Source organism: Dendropsophus ebraccatus, chromosome 8 (assembly GCF_027789765.1).
Source record: "Dendropsophus ebraccatus isolate aDenEbr1 chromosome 8, aDenEbr1.pat, whole genome shotgun sequence".
NCBI lineage: Eukaryota > Metazoa > Chordata > Amphibia > Anura > Hylidae > Dendropsophus > Dendropsophus ebraccatus.
In genome coordinates, this window is record NC_091461.1 from 23,228,051 (window position 1) to 23,241,593 (window position 13,543).

The 13,543-nt window shown below is 39.5% G+C and overlaps 1 protein-coding gene across 2 annotated transcripts in view; it reads right to left on the minus strand.

Annotated features, from left to right (window-relative positions):
* Positions 1-12,524, minus strand: part of ENTPD1 (ectonucleoside triphosphate diphosphohydrolase 1) — a 70,733-nt gene extending 58,209 nt beyond the window's left edge. Inside the window, exon 1 of one of the 2 annotated variants that reach the window (XM_069978932.1) lies at positions 12,459-12,524. In XM_069978932.1, the coding sequence (XP_069835033.1) occupies positions 12,459-12,471 (13 nt within the window). In that variant the 5' untranslated portion in view covers positions 12,472-12,524. Of the gene's footprint in view, positions 1-9,098; positions 9,615-12,458 lie in introns of those variants that run through there. The other variant, XM_069978931.1, reaches the window with a different exon arrangement.
* Positions 12,525-13,543: the final 1,019 nt, after the last annotated feature.

The following is a 13,543-nucleotide window of genomic DNA, read 5'->3' on the forward strand; positions in this document are numbered from 1 at the left end:
CCCTCTTGTCTATAAGGCTCGGTGTACGTCACAATAGGGATAGGCCTTGACTGCTACATGGGTTGTACGGACAGAAAATCTCTGTGTGACACTATGTGAATGGGGTCACATTGGGACCGATAAGTGGATGCAACCTCAGCTCCACAGTAACAGAAAATCTATCCAAGATTGACTTGTTACGACTGTCGGGTTGCTCCCACAGACACTTTTGGGTAAGAATACAACCCTATTCACGTACCTTAGCTGTGAAGTAGAATAACTGCAGTGCAATATGGCAATATTTGGGTGAGCTACCCCTGTTGTGGCTATAATTGCTATTCAGCACACTATGGAGGTATACATCACAAGGATCTCCTCATGTAGGCCTCCAACAGAAGGCTGCAACATAGGCCATTGTATTGGCATACTGTGGAGTATATAGCTGCTAGGCTCCTATTATAATGAGAAAAAAAAGCTGTATGATATATGTTTTGTACTGTGTACAGTGTAGTTTTCTACTCTTTAATACTACTTTAACACTTCAAAAAAGTGAATACAGATATATACCAGCTCATTAGGACACTGTCTAGTGGGCTCTTTTAGGTGAATATTGCCTTATAAATAAACTTGGCATACATGCTGCAGGATATTCCTGGCAAATACACCAAACATAGGCTCTGGTATATGGGGAATAGTCTTGGAATGGATGTATAGGTGCCCATACATGTTAACGTTGGCCAAAGCAGTCACTTTTGGGAGGTTTGGTTGACAGTATAAATGTATGGCGACCTATAGATGATGTTGGTGGAGAGAAGTTAGGCACGATGGATTTTTAGCACTCGACCCTGTTCTCAGAGGGATAAGCTGACACCAATGTAGTCTGGCTGCAGTTTACCCCTCCACATACATACCACATAAAGGTTCAGCCATGCTAAATGAGTATGGAGACATAAAGTGGTGCTCAATAATGAGTTAATATAGAACAATGGATGCATAAAGTGTTCCTGCATAGGAGCCCCCAGCTGTCTGTATCCCCCTTCCCCCCCTCATTATCATCACTGCGGATTACAAGGAACAGGATATGGGATCTAAGCTTTAAAGGGTTTTTCTGCTCAGGTAATATACATGTTGAATCACCCCGCCCCCCTCCTGGAGACTAACAATTCATTCTATACTTGTTAATATCTTTTCAGTCTCCTTCCCCCAGTTCTGAGCTGCTACTTTCTGCTAAAAACACAGCAAACTGTGTGGGAGCTGTTCACGCTGTCTCTGCTCTGATCTCCCTCCTCCTTTCTGACGGCTCATATAAACAGCGTTCCTGCCTGGCTTTCTCTGCACTCTGTAATGCTGGGAGGGTGAATCTGAGGTCAAAATGCTGGTGACCTCACTGTGATTAACCCTCTCCTGGCATTACAAAGCGCAGAGACAGCAGGCCAGGGATGCTGTTTACATGAGCCGTCTCAGAAAAGAGGAGGGAGATCAGAGAGGAGACAGCATGAACAGCTCACACACAGTTTTCTGTGTCTTCAGCACAAAACAGCACACAGAAAACTGTGGGTAAACCTTTCTCATCATCTCCACTCTGATCTCCCTCCTCTCTTCTGAGACGGTTCATGTGAACAGCATCCCTGGCCTGCTGTCTCTGCGCTTTGTAATGCCAGGAGGGTAATCACAGTGAGGTCACCAGCATTTTGAGGGGGGAATCAACATGTATTTTACCTGACTGCAATACCTTTGTACCCCTTCAATCACCATAAAAATTAGTATAGCGCATTATATAACTACTTGTCTAACCAACAACTTCAAAAACAAGGAACTATTTTTTACGTGTTCTCCACAATCCTGTTCGTGACTGTAATGTAACACAGTCACCTGGAGAAATGTCTCTAGAGATTCCACCAAATGTCCCAGGGACAGCAGAGTTTAAACAACTGTTCTACCCGTTCTGATTCCCTGTAGGCTATATCCGCGTTACGTAGATACCAAAAGTGTTTTTGAGGTTTACAAAGTAGTCTCTGGAGTAAACTCTTCTTTGCCTGTAAGCTCCAGAGACAGCTCACAGCTAGCAATCCAAGATCCAGAATTACAGCTACAAAGACACATCACGGAGGCGAGATAGCAGCCATCATACATCAAACACAGGTTTATTTGACTCATCTGTCATCATTCTTACAGGCAGGAAGCACATGCAAATCACACTGCTTTTGAGTAATGTGGAAGGTATGCCAGGTATTATGACTTCTGTATCTGTAGTTGTTACCGGTAAATGATGAGTTGTGTCATTTAGAACCGGCGTGATGTAACAAGGTGCCATGGTGTCACATTGTGCCTCTTATCAAATTCCCAAAACATCAATAATACTAATCTTATGGCTAATGCTTCCGTCTATGCCAGGTCACATTGATCTCCAGTTTGCTACGTCTCGAGTAAGGCTGGCATTAAAGGCTCCATTGGGCCCCTCTGGATACCATGCTGGAAGCCCAATGGATCCCACTTATGCTGGGTTTACACGGAACGATTATCGTGCAAATTTGCACGATAACGATCGAATTCGAACAATAATCGTACAAGTAAACGCAGCGAACGATCGAACGATGAGCGAGAAATCGTTCATTTTGATCTTTTAACTTGTTCCTCAATCGTCGTTCGCAAAAAAAAAATCGCTGATCGTTCCATGTACCAACAGTCGTTCACTGATTTTACCTATGTGCGAGATAGGATTAAGCGATCGCAAAACGATCGGAAAAGGAATTTTCTGTACGATATATCGTTCCATCTAAACGCTGATTGTTATAAAAGAAAAATCGTTACTTAGAAATCGTTAATCGTACGATTGGGCGAATTATCGCTCCGTGTAAACCCAGCATAAGTCAAAGGAGTCCATCAGGGTCCATTCAAGTCCAGTTTATAAGGGATCCACCCACGTTATCTTTTTTTTTTTTAAATGCTCCATCATTGCAGCACAACAATGGGAAATACAACAATGGCAAAAACTGCACATACATTAAAGGGGTAGTTTACAAAAAAAAAATAAAAAAAATTGCCAGAAAATCTTCCAGGGCTTATCAGCTACTGTTCTGCTGGAGAGGTTTTCAATGGGAATTTGCTACTGCTCCGGACAGTTCCTGACATGGACAGAGGTGGCAGCAGAGAGCACTGTCCGACTGGAAAGAATACACCACTTCCTGCAGGACATACAGCAGCTGATAAGTACTAGAAGACTTAAGATTTGTTAATAGAAGTAAATTACAAATCTCTGGCACCAGCTGATTGGAAAGAATAATCTTTTGCTAGCTGTCTCCAGTCTCGTGATGCCTAGGCTACAGGGGTGTTCTCCCTATAATTCATGACCATACTGATGTTTCACCCATTCACCAAGCAGCCATTGGGAAACACAGTCACATGTCAATAGGCCGCTAGTCACTAAACCAGAGAGACTTGAGGGGAATTAAGAGGAATTCTGAATATGAATATATATATATATATATATATATATATATATATATATATATATATATATTTTTTTTTTTTTTTATTATTATTATTATTATTTTTTTTCTTCACAAGTTGAAAGCCTAGCAACAAAGATGGGGAACCTTTAACCCTCTAGCTATTGCAATACCAGAATTCCCACTGTTCTTGCTTGGACAGCCAAAGCCTAGGCATGGTGGGAATTGTAGTTTTGGTTTCCCATCCCTGCTCTAGCGTAACAGATCTGAGCCCTGACCAACCAGTAGCGTAAAATCTACAACCAGCAGCCTAGATAAAAAGCATAGCATTACTAATCCGTGTACAATATGCTTAAGAGTGTACTAAGCAATGACCAATGTTTCTGGCTGTATAGCAACAGCTGTATACACTATAAAGGAAAGAAGTGATCAATGAACAATCCTCATTAAAGTTAATGGAACGTCAATTAATGTTTATAGCACAATTTTCTTATAAACATTCTGTATTAGTGATAAAGACCCCTCTCTGGGCCCATGCCGCACACTGAATAATATACTATACTAGACCACAACTCTAGCTACAAAGGCCACTTCTGTTCTTGTGATCAGTGAGGGTCCTTGCAGTAAGACCACTGGTAAAAGTGATGAGGTTGGGAAAAATTACTCTGATTCCAATGCTTAGGAAAAGCAACGTTGCTGTACAATAGTCTACCACTCAAACATTAAGGCCTATTACATGGAACAGATTATGAGTCAAAAGACACCGATATCACTCCGCGTAACAAGGCCAGCGAGTTTAGATTCTTTTGTTGGCTGATTGCTCAATTGTGTCAGTATTTATCAATGAGATCAGTACTCGTTCCATTATCACGGGTCATCTAATGGATGACTATTTATCATGTATGTTGGCTCTTCAACTCTCCCCTGACACTAGTGATGCACAAGATTTCAACATAACTAATCCTAAAATACATCCGAATACATGTACGCTCGGCCAAGTCAAGTGTGCATGTATATGGGGGGATAACTAGAGGCCCTATTACACAGACAGATTTTTGAAGTCAAAGCCAGGAACAGACTATAAACAAAGAACAGGTCATAAAGGAAAGACTTAGATTTCTCCTCTTTTCAAATCCATTCCTGGCTTTGGCTTCAATGATCTGTCAGATGAATCTGTCTGTGTAATAGGGCCTTGGGAGGGAAAGCTATCTGTCAAACAAATGTTTATCTGAGAACTATGTATGCTTTATTGTCCAATGGCCCAGGACTCTACACGCTTCGTTCCTAGTAAAGTGGATAATTGTCAATATACAGTGTACTATACATTAAGGACAAAATGAACTTAATGTCTATAGTAATAATAGGGTGCGGGACCCCTGGATACTTTACAATAGTCCTGTATAGTACTCCATAGTACTAGTAACTGTTCACGGATTAGCGCCTCTTTGTATTGTTCTGTATTATATTGCTATTTGCTCTATATTACCTTTAGTGTCTCTTTTCTTTCTGACCTTATTTGGAAGACATTTCTGTAACTATCATTGTAAAAACCAGAACACCTCAGTTCATTCATTCTACCTTGTACACGTCATCTATGAGTAATCCGCTTACAGGAACACTCATATTGTCTTTCATCTTGGTCAACCATGTGGTTTACCTATTTGCACGGAGAGGGGCATAGATTCTTTAAAACACTCACCACATTCTGGTTAATGTCATTCTAAGGTCTCAACAGATGGACGCAGGATTCTAGTTTTTTATATTGTTGCATTGCTGCAACATTGCTATATTATAGGTGTGGATCAGAGGTGTCAAACCTGAGGCCCTCCAGCTGTAGCAAAGTTATAATTCCCATCATTTCTGGACAGCTAAAGCTTTAGCTGTCCAAGCATGATGGAAACTGTAGTTTTGCAACAGCTGGAGGGTCGCAGTTTGACACCTGTATTGTAGAAATAGCACTGTTCATCTGTTCAGGATGTGAAAGGATAACAACTTTTTTTTAAGAAAAGGAAACTTTAGATGTTTCTTTAGATGTACTGACTTTTGTATCTGCTGCATCATAGAAGTGTGTGATGAGTAGATGTGTTTTTGCACAGTGTAATCTTACTGTGCAGCAAGGTCATATCTATCTTAAATATGCGATAACCATAACTTCAGATCCCTTCCCCCACGTTGTCTGATCTATAAAGAACATGATGTTTGTACATAAGTACTATACAAATAAGATCAAAGCAGCCAAAAAATAACCTGAAAGCACCTGACACAAAGAGGCTTTCCTGTGAGGACTAACACATAGTAACAACTGCTGGACAGAAAGTTACAGGGTTTACAAATTCCTCACTCAGCAGATTCCTAAGTTTCTGCCTTCATACTTTAGCTAATAAAACTATGATGAACTGTGTGTTATCAAAGGGTCACCGCATTAGTCACCATCTAGAAGCTGGGGTCTAAGCTGAGTCAGGATCTTTGCTTTGTGCAGATCTTAAAGGGGTATTCTCATCTTAACTAACAAAGTTAAATGGGTAGGCTCATCTCAATTATCACAGTTAAAAGGTTATTCTCATCTCAACTAATATAGTTAAAGGGGTATTCTCATCTCAATTAACAGAGTTAAAGGGGTATTCTCATCTCAACTAATATAGTTAAAGGGATATTCTCAAAAAAACTAATATAGTTAAAGGGGTAGTCTCATCTCAATTAACATAGTTAAAAGGCAACTCTTATCTGAACTAATATAGTTAAAGGGGTAATCTCATCTTAACTAATATAGTTAAAGGGGTATTCTCAGATAAACTAATATAGTTAAAGGGTAGTCACATCTCAACTAACATAGTTAAAGGGGTATTTTCATCTCAACTAATAGTTAAAGGGGTAATCTCATGTCAACTAACATAGTTAAAGGGGTAATCTCATGTCAACTAACATAGTTAAAGGGGTAATCTCATGTCAACTAACATAGTTAAAGGGGTAATCTCATGTCAACTAACATAGTTAAAGGGGTATTCTCATCTCATATATTTTTGTAAATCCATTCATTTAGCAAACTTGCCTCCTTCTCTTGATATACTGCTTTTAGAGCAGAGTGATGGTCGATAACCTAGACAATGACCTGTCAGAGCAGTATATCATGTGGCACGTTTGCTAAATTATTGTATTTCCAGAAATATTTATAAGTTTACATTAGTTGAGATAGGAATATCCCTTTACATTTCTATATTGTGGCTTAGATCACTAGAGGCTCCTGGTTTAGCATTGCTGGGGGGCATGCCTCGCCTAAGGACTTGCAGCACTTTCTCCTAAGTTTAATTCTTACCAGGGCAACATCTGCTTGGAGTTTGCATTCTTCCCATACTAATCTGGGGTTTCTACTGATATGTCCATCCATCCTTGCAGAATACTTTCTATGAGATTGACCTGTATCCTATGTAAGTGTACTGAACTTAAAAGGGGACAGCTCATTGGAAGCATATCACTAATAGCGGGCACCATTGTCCAATCTGCAGGGGCCTGGCAGCTGACCCTCACCGATCACAAGAACAAATGGGCAGAAAATTGTTGTGCTCCTTTGTCTCCTGACAGCTTCACAGCGTATTGACCACTGGGAACGTGGGGCGATGGAACTACACTCTCTCTGTACAACGCTACAGAATTCTCTATATTGATCTACATTAAACAAACCATGGGTCATAGGAGAGTTCACCGATTTACATCCTAGGAAGAAAGAGTTAAATCTATCATTTTATTAATAGGCTAGACTCTAATGTTCCTATCAGGTATCCCAAATAACAGCAATCTAATGGGGGCAATAGGATCCACTAAGACCCCAATAGAAGCTTGGGGTGGGGGGGCGTTCCAGTCTAGTTATAGGAGGACTAGTGATCCTAGGGCATGTAACAGATGTCATCGCTTACAAGGTGACATATCCTTATTACTTACATCTCTTATGTACTAGGAGCATTGATATATTGAGTCTTGCTATTAGTAGGTCTTCAGTAATGAATTGACTATGTTAAGATCAGCAGAAGTAATAGTGTGGCAGCCCTAGATACAGTCAATACACACTGACAGGGTCATGGAGATTGTGAACCCCCGTGGTACAATAAGTGACAGTCTATGTACAGCGCTGTAGAATATGCTGCCATTATAGATAGATAGATAGATAGATAGATAGATAGATAGATAGATAGATAGATAGATAGGAGATAGAGAGATAGGAGATAGAGAGATAGGAGATAGATAGATAGATAGATAGATAGATAGATAGATAGATAGATAGGAGATAGATAGATAGATAGATAGATAGATAGATAGATAGATAGATAGGAGATAGATAGATAGATAGATAGGAGATAGAGAGATGAGAGATAGATAGATAGATAGATAGATAGATAGATAGATAAATAATTGACAGATAGATAGATAGATAGATAGATAGATAGGAGATAGATAGATAGATAGGAGATAGAGAGATGAGAGATAGATAGATAGATAGATAGATAAATAATTGACAGATAGATAGATAGATAGATAGATAGATAGACTCTACGTTATGCTGTTAAACACATATGATTCTAGTATTAAGTGCTATATAAGCATAAGTAATAAACATACTACAGATAATACAAGTAGCTAGATAAAATACTATAGTGAATTTTACATGTATTATAAAAGCTATTGCATTGAACCAAAATATTATAAAATAGTGTAGGTCCTATTATATGGACTATATAAGCCCTAATGATAGAAAACCTATAGTGCATGCAATATTCCTAGCCATATAGGGTACCATACTGAATATTACATGTACTATACATTCTACAGGAATAAGCTACAATACTCATAGTACAAGTCATACATGTAATATAAAATATACATATACATGCAGCTCATAGGATACTATAGTGAATATTACACAATTTGTTATACATAATAAAGTATTAAACTACTATGCTCGTAGTGCAGGTCACATTATTAGCCACAACAGATTATATAGTATGTATATTACACAATACTAATATGGTAAAGCACATTGTAGCATTAGACGTCCAAGACACTATACTGAATATTACATGTAATATACAATACTAATAGTAGAGATGATAGCAATAGCCACATAAGATGCTATACTGAATATTATATGTAATATACAATCTTTATCATACTATCATATTAAAGTACAATCTCCATAGTTCAGTTCATACTCTTATCCATACAGGATGCTATAATGAATATGACATGTATTATACAAGCCACAGTGTTAAAGTACCACATCTCTAGTTCACTTCATATAGGATGCTATAAAATGACGTGTATTATACAAGCCGCAATATAAAACTAAAATACCATATCATATGTACCATAAAAGCCCCAATAATAAAAGAACACTGTGCAATTCACAGGATACAATAGTGATTCTCCATGACATGATATAAGTAGTATTACTAGTAACCCCAATATCCTCTATTGATCTATGAAGCTGCTTGTGGTCCATAATTCATGGAAAACTTTTCCCAGTAGCACCTTCACCTCTCTGGCTACATATTGTTAGTTGAATGAAACAATGTATCAAATGCACAGGGGGAAAAAAAGTTGACCTCTCTGGAGTGATGCCCCCAAGTCCAGATCAGGGAGGGTTAAAACTTGTAAAGAGAGAAGAGAGCTGGCACTCACCCTTTGGTTCTTCCATCAGCTCTGCTGCTCCTTGCTCCTCAGCCTGTGCCTGCTGAAGTCTCACTGAGGGATGCACATGAGACTTGCCTATTTAACGGTGCATGCATGTGGGTGGACTCAGCTTTTTTTCTCTCTCTACATGGAAGATCCTAGTTGACAGGAGGTCAGTGTCTCTTGATAGTGGCTGTGGATGATGGAGAGGATACAGGGGCCTGTCTGCTGCTGCTGCTGCTGGAGCTTGGGATTCCTCTAGCAGGCTCTCAGTCTATCTGTGTGTAAACAGCCCATGTCTTCAGCTTGCACAGCAGCAGCAGCAGCATAGCAGCCCAGTCCCATGGAGGCTTTCCCTTGCAATAATAATAACCCTGGGTTGCAGACAGAGGAGGTCATTATTCATCCTTTGAAGCAGCTCCACACTGGAAAGAATACATATGAGAAAAGCAGAGAGAGAGGAGAGAGGAGAGAGAGAAAATATGTCCTGTCCTTAAAGAGCCAGTCCCTGCTCTACATGCTAGCACACAATGCAGTGTGTGTGTGCAGAGACATTGCCATCAGATCACCTTTCATTTGCAGGACTGATTGTTCTGCCTGGCTGACTGCAGAGCTGTCAAAACAACAACAAGGGGATGAGGTGCTGGGATTAGCCAGGAGTAACACACAGCACAGCTCTCTGGGGAAGTCACACTAAATACAGGGGATGGCTCCCATTAGGTAACTTGGAGCCTTCTGTCTCCCTATCCATTGTGCTGCATTATGTGGCTTATCCTGTGCAGAAGTGATGTAGGATGAATGGGTTGGCACTGAATAAATGCATCTAATTATAAGGTGTGGTTATATCTGCTGAGGTTTAATAGGGATGAGGCATCGCATAGGAATATCACGTAGAAAAATGAATGGAGCCTATGCATAATGATAGAATACAGGTTGCTAAACTGGTGGATGTGAAATCCTTTACATCTATTACCATGTATATAGAGCTGAGACGTCTAATGCCAAAACTGGTCACCATGAAAATGCTGTCAATCTATGAGTAACATATTATTGTCAAACCCATGTTGCAAAACTACAATTCCCATCATGCCTGGACAGCCAAAACTTTAGCCTGATAGTAATTGTAGTTTTGTAACAGCTGGTGGGCCCTGGGTTTGACACCCCTGTTAAAGAGCATAAGGAGCTGAGAGCATATATATACAATATTGTTGGAAATGGTTTCATTTTCTGGATCTAAACTCCTCCTCTTTTTATGGTTAGGTGTCCAGTGGGTGGGGTCACATCATGAAATGGCTACTGATTACTGATTATGGACTCCTAAGCATAAAATGGGCAGGGATTTAAATCAATAGGTTACTTTTAAATAGATTATGTTAGTAGGTTTATGCTGTCCTATGTTAATGTGGCATAAACTAGTGACAGAGAAGCTGAACAGAATGATGTATCACTTACATTGTTCTGTGCAGCTGATTTGGAGATCTCCTCCTGAATAACATGGACAATAAGTAATCCTCTCTATTATGAGCGTGAACTCAGTAGTCCTGGATATTCATCGTCATCAGCAAACTCCGCCTACCAGCTGCTGATTGGCAGTTATCTATCCATGCTGTGTATAGACAGTCAACTGTCAATCAGCAGCTGGAGGGGGAGTGGTGTAGCAAGAATCATATTATCCTGCATATTAGGAGAACCGCTAAACAGAATGATATAAGTAATACACCAATCTGTTCAACATTTCTGTCACTAGCTTATGCTGCCCTCATTTAAAGGGGTTATCCAGCGCTACAAAAACATGGCCACTTTTCCCCCTACTGTTGTCTCCAGTTCAGGTGCAGTTTGCAATTAAGCTCCATTTACTTCAATGGAACTGAGTTTCAAAACCACACCCAAACTGGAGACAACAGTAGGGGGAAAGTGGCCATGTTTTTGTGGAGCTGGATAACCCCTTTAAGGCAACATAAACCTAGTGACAGATTTGAATTTCATCTTTTAACATAACTATTAGACATGAGTGCAACTCTCCAGGGCTGCATCCAACTTCTTCAGCTACGGGTATTCAAACACCCAGCAATCGGACTCAAGCATGCTCCAGTTGCGCTGATTTCCAAAAACTATACATCAATCTGCACAGCTCTTCCTGCTCTATACTAAAATGTCTTCAGATCAGACTTTATATTCAATGTCACAGGTTCTAACAAAATGCTAAAATTCTTTCTATTTGTAGCAGCCATTTACATAGTATTTATCCAGCTAGTTCCCTGTTGTGATAAATCAGTATGCACTCAGTGCCCCTTAGTGGTGGTTACAAGGAACCAGAATTTCATCTAAATCTATAAAGTGGATTTATAAGTATCTTTATAAGGATTAAGAGTTCCAAGCATTATAAAGGTTGTTGAACCTATGGAAAGTAAAAGGAATTGAAGTAATGACAGACACTTAGCACTGATCTATATATATAGTATTTTGTGGTTTTCATACATACATTTTTTAGCATGCATTTTTCTCATGCTTTTCATTTCATTTAGAGAAGCCTATGTAAGCATATAATATGCTGCAACATACATGAAAAATTACATTAAAAAGATGCACGTTTTAAAGTGACTGTACCACCAGGCCCAGGCTGAAGCACTGGAGCTGGGCCGACCCAGCCTTAGTGTAAGGAAACCCCCGCCCCTCTATGATAGGGTTCCATTGCGTCTAATTGAGTCATTTCATGGAGGGGCTGGAGTTTCTTCCCACTAAGGGTCGGCCCGCCTCCAGTGCTTCAGCCTGGGCCTGGTGATACAGTCACTTTAAAATGCATTTTGTATTTTACCATTGACTTTTTTTTTTTTGCAAAACACCAGGAACAACACAGCTAAAAATGTTATAATGTTATGTGCAAAGCTTATCTGATTTTCGAAGATTTTATAAAACGTGAATGTTTTTGTTAGAGTAAGGCTATGTCCACACAACGTCCAAAAAAGAGACAAGGCGTCCGCTTTTTGTGTTTAAAAAGACGTCCGTTATTGCATCATTTTAAGTGCCTTAAATAAATTACATTGAAGTCTATAGAATAACGGACATCTTTTTCACAGATTGTATTGAATGATGGAAGTCTTTTGAGGTGGACACATTCAATACAATGTGTGAAAAAGACGTTTGTTATTCCATAGGCTTTAATGCATTTTAGGAAACCCACTTAAAATGATGCAATAACGGATGTCTTTTTAAACACAAAAAAAAACAAAACGCTTTTTTCCCTTTTTGGACGTTAAACATAGCCTAACAAACTAGACTAGAATAGAAATCTCACTGCAATTATTGAGCCTTGGAGCTATTTCTCACAGCTTTATGGGAGGGGAGAGATGAGAAGGAAGCTTGATTTACCTTTGCGGATCATCTCAGCAGGCAGACTGGCTCAGGTTGTAGGTACACAGCCCAGGCTTTTTCCATCTGCGCACAGCACATGGTAAACCGGACAGTAGATAGCAAAGAAGAGAGAAAACTTTCAAGTTGTTTTTCTAGGGTAAGGAGTAATTTCCCTTTAATATCTTAAACCACCTGCCGTACTAGTTTCTTAGGGTCCATTTACACAGAAAGATTATCTGACCGATTATCTGCCAAAGATTTGAAGCCAAAGCCAGGAATGGATTTGAAAAGAGGAGAAATCTCAGGCTTTCCTTTAATCTGTCAAATAATGTTTCTATGTAAATGGACTTCTAACCCTCCTTAGAGTACGCTGGGAATTATATTACACTCTTTAGCAGCATAGACTACAGAACACATTAGGTGTTAACCCCTAGCATCAACAGGGAAAAAAAAGCTTAATTACTGGAGCCCAGTGAAATCCTTGGGCTGTCTATGTAATGCACAGCTGGGTCCTCCAAACCTCATTCAGATGTATTTAACTGTTGCAAAAGACATCACATTTGCCTGGTGGGCATGGTCTAGTTTATCAGTTATAACACTGCCCCCTAGGGACAATAATTTGTAAAATTGTAAATCTTATCTGTAATTACCTACATGTGACAAATTATGTAAAAGCCTATACATTTCTTTTGAATAGTGGTTATATTATTGCCCATGTTGGGAAGTAGAAAAGTAGTTAAAATTATGTACACGGCAAACAGTATTATAGTAGGTAACTGGTTTCTTTATCAGATAGCAGTACAGGGCCGTCTTCTAATGAATCTAATGTCTTGGAATTTCTTTTGCCCCCTTCTCCTGACAGATTCCTTTGAGGTGTTGTAAGCACACAGATTTTTGTGTCGTCAACAGAAAGCAGCAGCTCAGAACTGGGGGAAGGAGACTGAAAAGATGATAACAAGTATGGAATGAATTGATAGTCCCCAGGAGGGGGGATGATTGAGCATGTAAGAGCGGAATACTCCTTTAAACATCACAACATTTATATTACTGAGGCGTCCGTGTAATGTAGGACAGGATAGTCTGCTCTCTACTCAGACCAAGAG